General features: G+C 42.3%; 1 protein-coding gene across 2 annotated transcripts in view; it reads left to right on the forward strand.

Annotated features, from left to right (window-relative positions):
* Nucleotides 1-14,805, forward strand: part of LOC147011941 (cytochrome P450 3A24-like) — a 111,258-nt gene extending 96,453 nt beyond the window's left edge. For both annotated transcript variants that reach the window (XM_085857720.1, XM_085857721.1), the window contains 4 exons: nt 2,505-2,665; nt 11,557-11,783; nt 11,940-12,102; nt 14,353-14,805. In XM_085857720.1, coding sequence (XP_085713846.1) covers nt 2,505-2,665; nt 11,557-11,783; nt 11,940-12,102; nt 14,353-14,472 — 671 coding nt within the window. In that variant the 3' untranslated portion in view covers nt 14,473-14,805. The remainder of the gene's footprint in view (nt 1-2,504; nt 2,666-11,556; nt 11,784-11,939; nt 12,103-14,352) is intronic.
* Nucleotides 14,806-16,518: the final 1,713 nt, after the last annotated feature.

Below are 16,518 nucleotides of genomic sequence, written 5' to 3' on the forward strand. Positions count from 1 at the left end.
TCCCTAGCAACAACCAAAAAACCTTCAAAATCGGTACCGTTCACGCAAAATCAATTCCGAAAGCCATTATCCCACGTAGGGTTATGAAATTTGGCACGAATGATCTACCGGTGATGCTCTATCATATATATTCCGGTTTTTGTGATATATGGAATACTTTACCCGCAGCGCCCCCTAAAATTATGGTATGCGCGAAAATTGGCGAAAATTGAAGGCCCCCTAGCGACCAGGTGAATGCATCGATACAAATGAAACTTTGTATGTTCATGGTACTCAATGAGTACTGCAACTTTGCCTCAGGATATATTGACCGATTTCGCTAAGGTCAGGGGTCAAAGGTCAATTAGTGCAAAAATCGATAATATGCCAGAGCTGGAGGTGCCTTCGCGCCAAATGCTACTCCTCCTCGGGTTATGGTCGGATGGTCATAAAAATTCACACTAATCGTCTGAAATACATTGTGCACAAACATTCGAGCCAGATTTTCGATTTAGATATTTGTTCACCCGCAGCACCCCCTCGAACTTTGGGGATTTCCGATTTCAAACCGCATTTTCGGTACTTTTCATTCAAATGGATACCGAGTAGTTATCAGTAGATGGAACTGGATGAGATTTGATATGCATAATCTTGATGTGATTCCCTATCCGCTATATGACATCCATTTTGCTCTATATCTTATAGTTTCCATGCTCGGCGACCCATCGCCGCCTACCGGCTTGTTTATCTATCTGTGTGTGTCTATCTATTTATCTATATCTACATATTTGTGTGTGTTCTGTCCATCTGTGTGTGTCTGTCTATCTATGTCTATAAATTTGGGTATTTTGTCCATCCATCTGTCTTATCTCTGGGTATATCTGTGTGTCTTGATCTTTCTACATGTGTCTATATATTGGTGTGTGTCTGTCTGTCTATCCATATATCTTTGTGCGTGTCTGTATCTGTGCCTGCCTACCTATATATCTGTGTCTCAATCTTTCTACATGTGTCTATATATTGGTGTGTGTGTCTGTCTGTCTGTCTATATATATCTATCTATGTGTGTGTATGTATATATACATATATATATATATATATATATATATATATATATATATGTATGTATGTATATATATATATATGTATGTATGTATATATATATATATATATATATATGTATATATAAATATGTATATATATATATATATATATATATATATATATATATATATATATATATATATATATATATATATATATATATATATACATATATATATATATCATGGTAGAGGGTGAAGTTGTCAGCAAAGAGATTGTTTTTTTTTGTATACAATGTCGAGGCTCGTATAAGAGCTAACACACCGGTTTTGACAAATTTCCTTGAAAATATCTGCTGTTCTTCCTCCGATCCAATCGGTTCTTCTGACCACGTCCTTGTCAAAGTGGACATCTCTCTCGCTGTTATCAGAAAAAAGGAATGGTACATATAACACACAGAACATATAACATGGATAGCAAATATTCCAGAGCCAGAGAGATCATTGATCAAGATTAGCAATAGGATGAGGCCTAGAACACTGCCTTGGGGAACTCCAGCCTTGACAAGGAGAGGAGATGAAAGGATTCCTTTGAGAGCCACACTTTGGCTGCGAGAGTGGAGGAAATCAGGAACCCGAGTGGAGTTGGCCTTGAATTCCATAGGCAGAGACTTTAGCGCACAAGGTAGGATGTCAAACTGCATTGGAAGCTTGAGATATGTCTGAAGAGATGGCCCTGATCTTATGCCTGACATTAAGGGCCTCCATCAATTGTTGGGAGAGTAGAAGCAGCATTTCCAACGTAGAGTGACCTGGTCTGAATAAGAATTGGTGATCTGAGATGAGGTCATTGGAGAAGGGGAATGATTTTATTTGTCAGCTGCGGTGATAGATTTCACAACGTGGCTGATTGGAAGTGAGCTGATAAGTCTGTAGTTAAGGGGAGTCATTTTGAAACTTCAAACTTTTTATGTAATGTCGTGATGTTGGCTTACTTCCAAGCTGATGAAAGGTGTTTGTGTGTGTGTGTCAGTCACTTCAAAGGGAGTGAAATGTGTTCCTTGCCTCCAATAAATCGTAAGAAAAGCATCTTTAATGAACATTAATGATGATTTTGACTTTGACCATCATGATTTGTAGTTGCCCAATTCCTCAAATTACCTCAACTGACCCTTTTCCCATACACATTTACCTGAACCTTCCCTCCACCACCTATGTGCTTATGTAATAAATAAATGGCTTCAGAGATTAGAAGCAAAGAAAAGAAGATAAAACTTCACTCTGCAGGTTATATTTCCACTTTTTTATTTCTCAAGGTACAACAAAGGATTGAATGCAGACGAGCAGGCACATACAGACTGCAACGCATCATTAAATTGATATACTGGACTCACAACTGTCGCTTTTGCTGCAGGAAATGAAATTTAAAATAAAAGTTATGGAAACTTTGGACACCCTCCAAAGATGATTGTTTTCATTTAGGCATCACAGATAACGAGATACAAGCACAGGCCATCATTTTTATCCTTGCTGGCACTGAGACGACGGCGAATACACTCTCGTATGTGGCGTATAACCTTGCTGTTCATCCTGACATTCAGAGCAAGTTGCAGGAGGAGATTGACAATGCATTCCCAAGCAAGGTATCGCACTCATTGATATGATCTTCAATTTAAAAAATGTTTTCACAATTTTGGGTTTGATTAACTCCACTTTAGTCTGTTGGCTGGATAGTGTGTTGGCCATCTGAACTCTTGTCTCATGTGAGGAATTGTCTCGTTACGTCTGTGTAATTCAAGTATAGGTACATTGATGGCTCCTGTCTATCCTGCATGTGATTCATTATTTCATTTCTAATTTTTTTTAATTTAATTTTATTTTTAAATTGACTAGCAAAGAAGCGGTCCTTCTGGACCATTTAATTCCCCCACTGTGGCATATTTTATTATTCCCACGCTTTCGAAGAAAAGCGGGAATATTGTGATTGTCTCCGCCGTCCGTCCGTACGTCCGTCTGTCTTACCCTGTAACTCCTCCGGCACCATTTGAAATAGGAACTTGAAACTTTGGGACATAGTAGATATATGTATGGGGAAGTGCACAACACTTTCCGATTTTTCAACTTTGCTTTCGGTCGGAAGTGTGGGGATTTGCGATGGCGTGCCATCGACTTTGCTCTAGCTATTACTGTACTTGTAATACCCACTTCTACCAGGTGGCTCTCTGAGACATTTACATTGAGAGAATTGGTGTCTGACCACCAGGGACCATGGGTATTTTTACCATTTAAAATCAACACCACAAATACAACCATCAGTTTTCAACTCATTCCGTCCATCATTTCAGTTGTGCATAAAAAATATATGCATGAATCCCTGATTGCTTAACTTTGCACTTGACAGCTGTGTTGGTGACCAATAATACCTGATAGGGTCCGGTCCAACATGCCTTCAGTGCGTTTTTCCGCTTGAACACCTTGATGTACAACCAGTCGCTGTGGTGCTGTGGTGTTCCTCTTCAGCTGGTCTGGTAGTGCTTGTTTGACCTGCGAGTCAAATTCTTTGACAACCTTTGTTAAGGCAGCACAAAAGTTAATCGTTGACTTGTGCATCGTGTATATGTCCATATGTTTTATCGACACTTTACCAACATTATAACCTAGTGTTGGCTTCGCAGTTAGAGTGGTGGCTTGGGATCCTAGAGTCCTGAGCTCAAGTCCCGTTGGCCACCGAACCAACACCAGGGGCTGACTCAGCCTGTCACTCCTCCAAGGCTGGAAAAAATGAACATCAGTACACTGACAATAGGGACAACGCATCAGCGGCACAGCCATGCCCCAACCAACGGTGCAACCAGCAGCCAAATGGCAGCACACCCTACCACCATTACAGTGTTGACAATACACAGCTTCTACAAAATTTTCTCTGCCACAACTGCAAATCCTGAAGCGTGCCATGTTCATAGCACCTCCTTCTCCAACCCCCTTTTGCTCGTGTGGCCACTTTCGTGAGCCAAACGAGCAAACCCTGGTAAAAGCACCTTTGGGGCAACCACTTTACCTTCACTTGAGACCCAAAGTTTTGTTTTTGTGTTATCACAGCAATCTATTTTTTCCCACTTGGCTCTTTCACCTAGGTTTCCTCCTGAAGTGCTGCAATGTCATCAGTAGTTGGCACCCTTTCCTCATTTTTCTCTTTGATTGGCATATTTGCTATTTGTTGTGATTTTGCTGCTAAATCAGCAAAAGCATTTTCTTTTGAGACCATATCTCTTTACTTTGTATGTGCTCGACATTTCACGATCGCTATTTATTTTGGTAAGTGTGGAAGAAAAAATAATTATATTCATGTACTCTCAATTATAATTGTTGCTGGTACTTTATAAATTTAATTTTTATGCTGTAGTTGAATTGGATGTCAGTAATGTTTCCCTTTACCCAAGAGTCTTTTGACCTACATATTGATAAAACGAATGTCTTACTATGAAACAGGGTGACCTGGTTGATAACACTGCAAACTTTCGCCATGATTATGTCATTCTCTTTCACCCATTGGACACGAATTGCAGTTTGAGTTATTCTGCCCAATGGTTATCAGCTAACCCTGTAGTTGAGTTGCCAAATGTCTCCCTCCCATTCTTTGGAATGTCAAGTTGTGTATAAGAGGAATTGCTTCGGGCTTCTGTTTCAGTGAAGTCCATTCGAATGTTTCCGTGAATCATTCAATGTCCTTCCTCCGTATATATGAAATTATAGATTATCCTTTGGTATGCTGATCCAACTTGTGGAAATAGAGTTATCTTCCACCACAGTAAGTGAATAGCTTTCAACAGTTCCACTATCAATTTACCATTTTTGATGAGCATACCTTGCAATGTTATATATCCCTTATTTTCCAAAGTGCTCCTACATTGTGTGCCACCCTGTACACACATCAGGAATCTGTATATATTGTTATGCTTCTATCCTCGGCAAGATTGCATGCTGCAATTAGCGCACATAGTTATACCTGTTGTGCGGAATAATGTCGAGGAAGCTTACCACTTTTCCAAGATGTCACTTTCAGAGCACACTGCATATCCTGATAGTTATGACCTGTCGGCTACTTTTGTTGATGAGCCATCAACAAAGACTATAATTTCGGGGTTTTGCAGCGGGATGTCCTTCAAGTTTGTCCGGAAAGTCGCAGTTTTCATCATTACTTCCTCGCAGTTATGTTCCTCTCCATCATCAGCGATTGGCATTAAGGAGCTTTGTTCCGTGTCGGACATCTTTCGATTACCACATTCTTTGCTTTAATTAACACGAGGTCATATGTCATTGCTCTTCCTACTGATAGGTGTTGCGTTTAGCAATATAGAACTTGCACAGTGTGGTACTCGCAGTACTAAAGGTGTCATCACAATCTGACTTGTAGTTTGTACAACATATGAGGCAGCAGCTACTGCCCGCAAACATGGTGAAAATCCTTGTGCTACAGGGTCTAGTTCCATCCTGTAATATGTGAATGAACGGATTTTGTCACCGTGCTGCTGTGTTACTACTGCTTGAACAAATCCATCAATCTCATGGGTATATAAATCAAACGTCTTGTCATAATCAGACAAACCCAAGGCTGATGTCGTTGGTAGAGCTGTTTTGACCTTGCCAAAGTTTTCTTCTGCCTATTGTGTCCACTCCATCGGCTCCGGTGCTTTGTCAAGCATCATGTCTAACAGTGGTCTAACCAGTACTGCATAACCAGGTACCATTCATCCATCCATTGGGACCATACTCTATGCAGAGCGTTTGGTGCTGCGTAAGCAGTCTCCTTGGCAATTGGACACAATCCTGGACGGGTCACCATTCCAACACAGATCAGGTACCTATGGTCTACAATATTCAGCCATCACAAAGAAACATCTCATTTCTTTCTTTGTTCTTGGTTTCGGAACATTCAGAATAGCCTGCACCCTGTCATTTGACAATCTTCGAGGTTCCACTCAATACATGCCCTAGGTATGTTACCTGGGTTTTGCACAGTTGTAATTTGGCCTTTGGTACTTTCTGGCCTTTTGCAGCTAGTGCTCTTAAAAGGGTTAAGATGTCTTTTTTGCAATTATCCTCTGATGTTGAGCAAATCATCCACATACTGTACACCAAGGTAGATCCTTCAGTAAGCACTATGTCATTCAATTCCTTGTGGAGTGCTCGCGAGAATAATGTAAGGCTATCCGCAAAGCCCGCTGGCAACACCATCCAAGTGTACTGTATCCCTTCATAGGTAAAAGCAAACAGGTTCTGCGAATCCTCATGGATTGGTATCGAGAAGACTTCATTTGCATAATTCACATCACGTCATAGTATGCTGTACAGTGTAAGGGTTCAGTCCATTCTGCCATATTTTACCCCATATTTTCGTCGTGAGGTTCCAACCAACGTTTTATCTCTGCCAAATTCTGCTCAGTTATCTCTAGGACATTTCTATTAAAAATCCAATGTCCGGCTTTCCCGTATATATTATGTCCACAGCCCACAGCTGTTACACACAGAAAATACTTTTTTGCCATTATGAACGATTCAAATCGTTAAACTCATTCATATTAACTCATTCAAACATGTCATGGTAACTATGGTGATCAGATACCTTGACCCATGGTTCACAAAGATGTCATACATACAGCTGGAACCACTTCTCTCCTGACGACCATCAGAAATGCACTGGCAAACCACCTTGTGCAATCACCAGTTGCCATGTTTTTCACCTGGCATTTGCCTACACACACATGCTCAAACATTCATGCATCTGCCTGCAGTCATTCACATAATGAGTGACTCGTACCTGCATGCTCCAACATGCGGTGCCATCCACCTCATCTGCATAGCTTTTACCGTCAATTTTAAATCAACCACAAATTCCTGCTACAATCGACTGAAAAAACTCAAACCATGATGCAATGATGTAACCAACCGTGCTCATACTGTTGAAGATCGGTGGCGCTTCACAGCACTGCCATCTCAGGGGTTATAACGCCGGCTAGTTCGACACAGGTCTCGGGTCACGCGCCTCAGATCATGATACCAAAGTACCCCTGTGCCTTGCCAGTTGGGGATATACACCCTGGCTACAGACTGCGTTTGATCAGAGACCAGCGAAGTCTGCCACAGTCCGTAGCCAGTTTGGTTTTAAATAAAAATCGAGCGATTGTTCTTCCGCGTGACACGAATAAATTCAAGGCGGCAACTTTCATATGAATTAGCCAGATTTATTGGGGAACATCGGGGAATCGACACAAGCAAAGCATTCATGATAACGTTATTGCTCATCTATAACCCACTCTTATCTAGGGAGCTATGGATATGGGTTTCGAAGGGGGCTCTAGCAAAATAAACCGTAGGCGTGGACAACATGCATACAAGACACGGAGTACTTGGTGGTACCTCATGGATGAGAGGAAAAGTGTCGAAAGCACGAATGCGGCTCGTGACAAGCCGATGGTGTTGGATTGGAGCACCCAGCTCGCGCATGCCGCATGGCAAGATGGCGGTGACGACGTCCTTTTGTCGGCACCGCTCATGCACCAGCCTCGGCGCGTCCAGCCCCTGTAAGGTCGACAGCACAAGAGCGAAAGATCTATGGTGTGTTCCAGCTGGCTCCCCACAAGGTCCAGTATGTGAATCCAGGCCTGGCCTGTACACCAGACCAGGCCAAATCCAGGTGTTGGGCTCCACAGGCGGATTGACGGGATGAAAAGACGTGGTCTAGCCGCGCAGGGAGCAAGGACAGTCAGAAGCTTTGTGGTTCGACTCAGGATGAACCTGGGGATGACCTGCATGCTGGATCCATGGCCAAGGAGGAACAGCTCGTCGAGTCACTCCTCATAAAGCAGATCCCAGACAGGAAAAAAAACAGTTCCTCTTGCCTTTCAGGGCGGGCCTCGCGGACCACCCCTGGGGACCCGTGATTGGTCCATCGTTCGAGTTTGCCGCAGCTCTCTGCCAATGGGTTGCTGGCACGTCTTGCTGACTGACTCTGTCAGGGTGCTGGGTGGGGGCTAGTTAAGAGGGGGAAGGAAAAAAGAAGGTGCCTCTCGGTACACGACCACTGTATGAACACTGGACTGCCTGCTACACCTCCCGACACACATGTAACGTCTGATTACCAAACAACCTGGCTAAACATGCATTTAAGGGGGGATCTGGGCTAATCCTATATTTAATAACCCACTAAGGGCCCATTTCCGCAACAATACAACGAGCCAATTGTTATGCTCAAATAATTGTTGTTTTTGCATGTTGATCACAGTGCACTCACAATGCGATCAACAGACAAAAATCAAATCATTTCAGTTTCAATTCTACAACCAATTTCTCACGAGCAGCCCCCACCTGTTTTTTTTCCTCATTATCAGCCAAATCTCACACACAACCCGGCAAACAGGCAAATTCTTCCATCTCACAGCAGGTTATTTCCTTCCGCCCCACCCCCCCCGCCCCACTTTTTCATTATGGTTCGCTCCAGTGTACACGAACAGCTGTTGCTTACATTTCTCCATTTAGGTGAAGATTCAATATTTTTCCTTTCTTGAAACCAAACTAAAACTATATATTCTCTTTAAATAAGATCCTACACTTCAACTATCTCTCCACTGTATCCAGCACGATGACCTCACCCGTTCATGCCTGGTCTGAAGGTCAATCGTCCCAGCAACCTACTTTGCATATGCAAAGACCGTGCATGCTTGCTTGATTCACACTTGAGCTTCGTGTAGATTTAATTTTAATTCTCTCACGCTTGTAACCATAATACAACTGCGTATGTGTTCAAAACACACATACCAACATGCACTGAAACGTTGTACACAAATTATTTCAGAACATTAACTCAATATAAATACCTCACATGAAATCACTTTTGTTCCGTACACGATGAATTAAATAATTATGATCTTAATTCGTGACCTGGTTCAGCATCCTTTGTTCATTCATTGGACACGCTCTCTCAGCTTCCATCTCAGCTGGTTTATTATCCTCAATTATTTTTCACATCTCCATTTTTGTTTTTCTCTCCCTTCTCAAGTTTTCAATTCTGTGTTGATGAAATCTTTGCTTTATCTGTTCTGTCTGTCTACAACTTCACATCTTTTGAAGTTCTCGACCCAAAGGTCTCATTCATAGACTCGGCATTTGACCCGCTAGAAGTGGGCACATCGCCATTCCTTGCTTTACGATGCTGATTTCCATAACTGTACTACTAAATCGCTTTGAGCACTCATCAGCGCTCCTTTCTTTACAGCGATTTATTTCCTTGCGCCTATCCGCATTCTCGACTTGGCGATTCTAATCCCCTGTGCCTAATTCTAATGAATAAAAACGGTACACAGTGCCTCAACGCTGTTTACACAACTTGACAAACTCGTCTGCGCAACGCTTATGCCCTCCACCTTGTGACTTAAAGGCGTTTTTATGAAAACATATCAAGATCTTATCCTGTCTTCCAATACGCAGTGTCTTTACCCTCTTTACACAACTTGACAAACTCGTCTGCGCTACGTCTCCGCCCTCCACCTTGTGACACTTAGACACTTTTATCAAAGCATACCAAGATGTTATCCTGTCTTGAAGAAATATTTTCCTTTTAATATACCCTTAAAATAAAATAAAAAAGTCTTTTATTTTACTCAACAGACAGCCTTGTATATATCCTTACCTTATTTAAAATTTTAGTTCAGGACTGCGCAACCTTCCGTGGAAAGGTGGGTCATCTGCCTGGGAGAAACATGTGCTTCAGCAGAGATCTCTCACTCTTGGCTTCACCAGTGTTTACTCATCACCAAGCAGAAGCCCAACTCCTCAGATGGAGGCTGTGGGTCCCATCCTCGTCCCCAAATCTGTGGGTACAATTTCTAGCCACAGGAAACTATAATTCAATACAAGCTGTTTATTCAATAAAATAAGACACTCCTGTGCACAAAAGGAAGGCCCCAACTTGCTACATAGTTGCAAGTGGAAGACTTAAGACTACATAGAATATTGAGTGTGTGTGTGTGTCTATATATATATATATATATATATATATATATATATATATATATATATATATATATATATATATATATATATATATATATATATATATATATATATATATATATATATATATATACATACAGTTTTGCGGTATCAGATGGAACTTTGTGGACTTAAATTTGCTACATAGAGGGGTTTTGGTTTGTTTTGGAGTTTGTTTACAGCCTTGGGAAGGGGTGTGGGGGGAGAAGATAGGAGAGAGTCATCTTTGCCCTACTGACTAAGATGGTAACTGGATAGATAAAGCTTTACAAGGTTGTTTACGACTAAATCAAAGAAATGTGTGTATTCTGCTCTTTACGAGCTTTCTCAGCATGTATATTTATTAAATTATTTCTAAAAAGTACTAAACGAAGTTAATCTTGCATTTCTACATTATTATAAATTGCATTTTTACATCATTATAAATTCTATTAATAATTCAGTTTCCACAGTATCAGAAAGCACAGAAACATTATATTACTTGTGAAAATTAGAGTTTTTAAACCTGTGTCAGACCAGTATTGATGTATGGAAGTGAAATGTGGGCACTGCAGATCGAAGAGGTAAAAATAATGGCAAGAACAGAGATGAAAATAATATGATGGATGAATGCATTGTGTCTGAAAGAAGGAATTCTGAGCTCAAAAGTTGGGAAATGATTAAAAAAATAAACACTGCACTCATGAAGAAGAACTTGAGAAGAGAAGACTTGGTCAGTATGTTCATGAGCAACGAATAATTCTAATGTTAATTCGTGACCTGGTTCAGTATCCTTTGTTCATTCATTGGACACACTCTCTCAGCTTCCATCTCAGCTGGTTACAATTTCTAGCCACAGCCATCCCTCAGACATTTCTTGCCATCACTCAGATCAGAAATCTGTCATCCCTCAGATTAGAAGATGAAGCTCTAAATAAAGCAATAAAAGTTGTGGTAGTAGAAGATGGAAATCCGACAGGACATACTAAAAAGCCAGACGTGGATCGAGACTGTTAAAAAAAAAGTTATAGAATGTTTGGGTTTGCCTGAAACTGACACGATGGATAGATCCATATGGAGGAGTGTCATCATTCGACCGACCCCCTGAAAGAAGGGAAAATGCTCGTAAAACGTTTGTTGTTGTTGTCCATCCAGCTGTTTAGGAATGCAAACAATTACACAAACTCACTTCTCAAATTATATATAGTACACTTTAATGGTTCAGGAACAGCGTACACAGAAATCACTTGCAGGATAAAGCCATTGGGAGATGTCAGTGTATTTTTACATGCACGAGAAGGTTCCCTGCATCATAAGTCATTGGTTCAGATGGCCAAGCTCCACTAAGAGCCTTAAATCAAAGAAAATAATAAAAACTTGAATTACTTCTCTCTTCATATTAAATTAATATCTGTGATTATTGAACAGGAATGGTTAAAATACTAATTGAGGAAAGAGATGTTTGTACGGCTCAGACTCCCAATTTATTAAATATCTGTGCTTGTAGGCAGAGTTGACCTACGAAGGTGTGATGAAACTGCCATATCTGGACATGGTTATCAGTGAAACCTTGAGGATGTTCCCGATTGCTGTACGTCTTGAGCGTGTTTGCAAGGAGTCCATAGAGCTCGGTGGGTTGCTTCTACCACGTGGAATGATTATCGGTGTGCCACTCTTTGCCCTTCATCGGGAACCCAGCATCTGGCCAGAACCTGAAGAATTCAGGCCGGAGCGGTATGTTTGTGCTTCCTGAAGCTTCTGCATTGTAATGTTTTGGTTTACACTGTGAAGGGTCTTAATTTCCACCCAGGAAGGTAAAAGGTCTATTCTTCGAGAAAGTGTAAGTTGACACCATAACAGAGGAGTGTCTGCTTGTTTTCTCCACCCAAGATTCACAAAGGAAGCCAAGGAAGACCGCAATCCGTACACCTATCTACCATTCGGAGCTGGGCCTCGTAATTGCATTGGCATGCGCTTTGCTCTCATGCACATGAAGATGGGTTTAGTGGCATTGATTCAAGAGTTCAACATTCGAACTACACCAGAAACTGAGGTGGGTGTTGTTACCAAGGTAGGCCTTGATAAGGTAACCATGGATCAGAAATATAATAAAATCTAAATCTAAACATGACATGATGCTGCAGAAAATTATATAGTCCTCCTGTAACATGCTTTGTTAGATATCCCAACCGTTGTGTTTTTCTTTTAGAAAATCTTTAGTATCTTCGCTCATCCCCTCTTCCTGTCCAGGCTGGAGTTTCTCATGGCAGTGTTCTGGGCCCGGTTCTTTTTCTGGTTTTAATCAATGATCTCTCTGACTTTCTGGATAATCCTCTTTATCTCTTTGCTGATGATTCTACCCTCTGCCGTACATACAGGACAATCAAGGCGTACAGAACATCAAGGCATACAGGACAATCTGTCATCCCTCAGATCAGCAAGCAGCAGCTTCTTTTCTCTCTTCACATCTGGATAAAATCACAAGCTAGGCCAACACGTGGAACATGACTTTCAACCCTGACAAATCTCACACTCTCACGATGTCTCTCTGAAAGGACCGTCTGGAACCCCCTGCCACCCACCCCCCCCCCCACATCTACTTTCTCAACAACACTCTTGAAGAATTCCTTTCATTCAAGCTTCTGGGTTTCACTATCTGCCATGATCTTTCCTGGGAAAGCCACATTTCCAAGCTGGCCTCCAAAGCCAGTCGCCGACTGGGCATCCTCCATCGTGCCAAGTCCTTCCTTGGCACACCTGAGCTTCTGACCACATACAAAGCTTTTGTCTGCAGCTTGATGGAGTACTGTTCTCCCCTTTGGGCTGATGCTCCTGCCTCTCACCTTTCTTGGCTTCAGGCTGTGGAAATCAAGGCATTTAGGATCAATGGTATCTCCCGTGATGAGGCTGAGTCTTTGCGTCTCTCACTCTCTCAGGCAGGTCGGTGGTCTTTCTTTCCTTTACCATCTCCTCTCTGGCCTGCACCCCCCCCACCTTGCTCTGTCTGAGATATGTCCCCCCCATATTTCTGTAGGGTGCTCAAGGTCCGCCAGCAATCCTCTTCTGGTAAAACTACCGAAATCAAGAATCACTGCTCACCTTCACTCTTTCATTCCGCTTTTTCCCCACCATTGGAACAAATTGGAATATGCCTGGTGTTGGCTTAATGGTTAAGGTAGTGGGCTTGGGATCCTAGGGTCCTGAGTTCAAATCCTGTTCAGCTGTTGAATTAACACCAGGTGGGGTTGACTCTGCCTGTCATCCTTCCGAGGTCGGCAAAATGAGTGCCAGCATGCTGGTATACTGTCGGAGTGGCGACCCGTCCAGGATTGTTCCCAATAGCCAAGGAGACTGCTTCGGCGGCACCAACGCTCTGCACAGAGTATGGTCCTAATGGATGGATGGATGGGGTTAACTCGACCTGTCATCCTTCCGAGGTTGGCAAAATGAGTGCCAGCATGCTGGTATACTGTGTCGGAGTGGTGACCCGTCTAGGATTGTGCCCAATAGCCAAGGAAACTGCACAGATTACGGTCCTAATCTCCTCTCCAATTGGAACAAACTCCCACTCTCTTCAATCACACTCTTCCCTCCAGGTCTTCAAAACAGCTGTTCACCACCATCTCTTATTTTCCCCCATTCAAAACCACGATCTTTTCTACCCGCGCTAATCCACCCCAAAACCACCTCCTTCAAATTCCCTGCTTTTCTTTCTGAAAGTCCCTGTAGTGTCCATCTTGTTTACCCTGTGTACCCCACCCCATCCTTCTCCCTTCCACAGATCTCCTAGTCTCTGTTCCCCATTGTTTTTTTCCTTCCCTCTCCTGCCCCTCTTGTACATTCTATGTGGTGGCTCACATATGAACCTTGACATTGAAAAAAAAAAAAGGAGTTATAATTAAAGAAATGAATAATGTGAACAAAGAAATGAAAAATAATTGAACATTTTACATTTTCTTTTGAAGAGGAAAGGTTTTCTACTCCCAGTAGGTGGAGTTCGCAGTGTCCCCTCCTGGTAACCACAGTTGCATTGTTTAAGAGAAGCTTACACAAGAGCATAAAATACATCATTGGCATGTAACTTATCTTGCTCCATCCTCTCAAAAGGAAAATTGCACCTCTTGAATGTAATTTGCATGCAGGAAGTCTCTTAAAGCAGACATGGATTGTTTTTTTCTAATTTAGAACGGGTCTTTAAAGATTTGGAATGGGGCTGACGAAGCATCTCATGAGCTTTTTATTTTTCATTCTCTGCATCCATTGAAACCTGTGTATAAACACCACCTTGTGAACTCTTTTGCAGATTCCACTGGAAATTGGTAGAGTTGGTCTCTTGTCTCCTAAAAATCCAATTAAGCTCAAGTTTCAGAGGCGTGAGCGACACGAAGGGTTTACACCACAGGAGGGTGAAAAATCAGAGTGAAGTTTCGCTTTTCCACCTGCACATTAGCCAAAATGTTTCAACATTTGTGAAATTGGTGTTGGGTTTGCTTTTAATGATATAATGCTTGAATGATGTGAAATGGAATATGCCTTCCTGAATGATTAACCATAACAGTAACATGTATAGTATAGCACAGTCAGTTTCATGCTTGGTATAATCTTTTCTTGGTATGAATGATTAACCCTAACAGTAACATGTCTAGAATAGCACAGTCAGTTTCATGCTTGGTGTTGTATAGTGGAATGTGAAGGAAGCTGATGTCATCAGATTGTGGTGTGTATGCGTGAATAAAACAACATGGTTATGGCTTCATTTTTCTGAGTCGTCTTTGATCTACTCGGTAATGTATCTTTGATCTACTTGGTAACTCGAATGGAATAATTTGGTGTAGTGTACTCATTTATCCAGAATGCAACAAAATGGTGATGGGGATTGTTGATCGTTTTGCAACCTAAAGAAACAGCAAAACATGGCTGTGTTTGGAACTTTTGATTAGAAAGTGGAGTGCTTTAATGACTACGTGGACATATGTGATGCATTCATGGTGGCGAATGCAATCGACAACAAAAAAAGACCAGCCTGCTCCTGGCTTCGATGGGAGTGGACACCTTCCAAATGGTAAAGAATTTTAGCCCGGAAAACACAAAAAAACAAGTCTTACAACGATATATAGGGACAATTGGCAAAACATTTCATTCCTAAACCCATCGTGATTGCTGAGGAGCACAAATTTTAGGCGGCCAGCCAAGGTGAGCATGAGTCCGTGGCTGACTTTGTCATACGTTTGATGCGACTTGCTTATACATGTTCATTTGGAGGATTATTAAATTAAATCCTGAGAGAGAGACTTGGGTCTGGACTTCACCCAAAAATGCCCAGAGCACAAACAAATTTGTTGTTGAAGGCAATTTTATCTTTTGAAGATGCCAGAGTGAAATGTTTTTCGGCCTAATTAGCTGGCAAGGCTAACAACGAGCACATGAGCAGCCATGCAGCAAGAACCTATGATGGCACGACAAACCGACTTCAGCAGGGGAAGAGGTCAACGTTTGTGGGGCGAAAAGCAGGAGCGCCATTTTACAGCCCCATCAGGACCTCCATGCAAATGCTGCGGACCGTTGGGAAGTCTGTGCAAGTGATTTAGACCATCAGGACCTCCATGAAAGTGCTGTGGAGGAAATCACTGTCCTAAGAAGCATTGCTTTCAATATGTGACCTGTTATAGGTGCCATAAAATGGGACATGTACAGAAAATGTGCCCCATGAACAGTTTGTTTTTTTTGTAAACACCGTCAGAGTTCATATTAGAACTAACACACATAAACACACAAGGGGAGCAGGAGACAAAAGGGGTGGGAGAGGGTCGGAAAAAAAACAGTGGGGAACAGAGACATGAGGAGATTTGTGGAAGGGAGAAGGATGGGTGGGGTACACAGGGTAAACAAGATGGACACCACAGGGACTTTCAGGAAGGAAAGCAGGGAATTTGAAGGTGTGTTTGGGGTGGATTATTGGGGGTAGAAAAGATCATGGTGTTGGATGGGGGAAGATAAAAGATGGTGGTGAACAGCTGTTTTGAAGACCTGGAAGGAAGAGTGCGATTGAAGAGAGTGCGGAAGTTCGTTCCAAAGGTGGGAAAAAAGAGGCATGCAAGAGTGAAGGTGAGCAGTGATTTTTGATTTTGGTCGTTTATCAGAAGGGGGTTGCTGGCGGACCTTGAGCAGCCTGTGAAAATATGGGGCGGGCATATCTCAGACAGAGCCCGGGGCGGGGGGGGCGAGGCCGGAGAGGAGACGGTAGAAGACAAAGACCACTGACCTGCCTGCGATGAGAGAGTGAGAGAACCCAAAGATACCTCATCTCATCGGGGGAGATACCAATGATCCGAAACGCCTTGGTTTCCACAGCGTGAAGACGAGAAAGGTGAGAGGCGGGAGCACCAGAGGGGAGGGCAGTACTCCATCAAGCTGCAGATGAAAGCTTTGTAGGTGGTCAGGGGGTCAGGTGTGCCGAGGAAGGACTTTG

This window comes from Eptatretus burgeri, chromosome 15 (genome assembly GCF_056783735.1).
Source record: "Eptatretus burgeri isolate ZD-2024b chromosome 15, Ebu_testis_v1, whole genome shotgun sequence".
In the NCBI taxonomy this organism is placed as follows: Eukaryota; Metazoa; Chordata; class Myxini; order Myxiniformes; family Myxinidae; genus Eptatretus; species Eptatretus burgeri.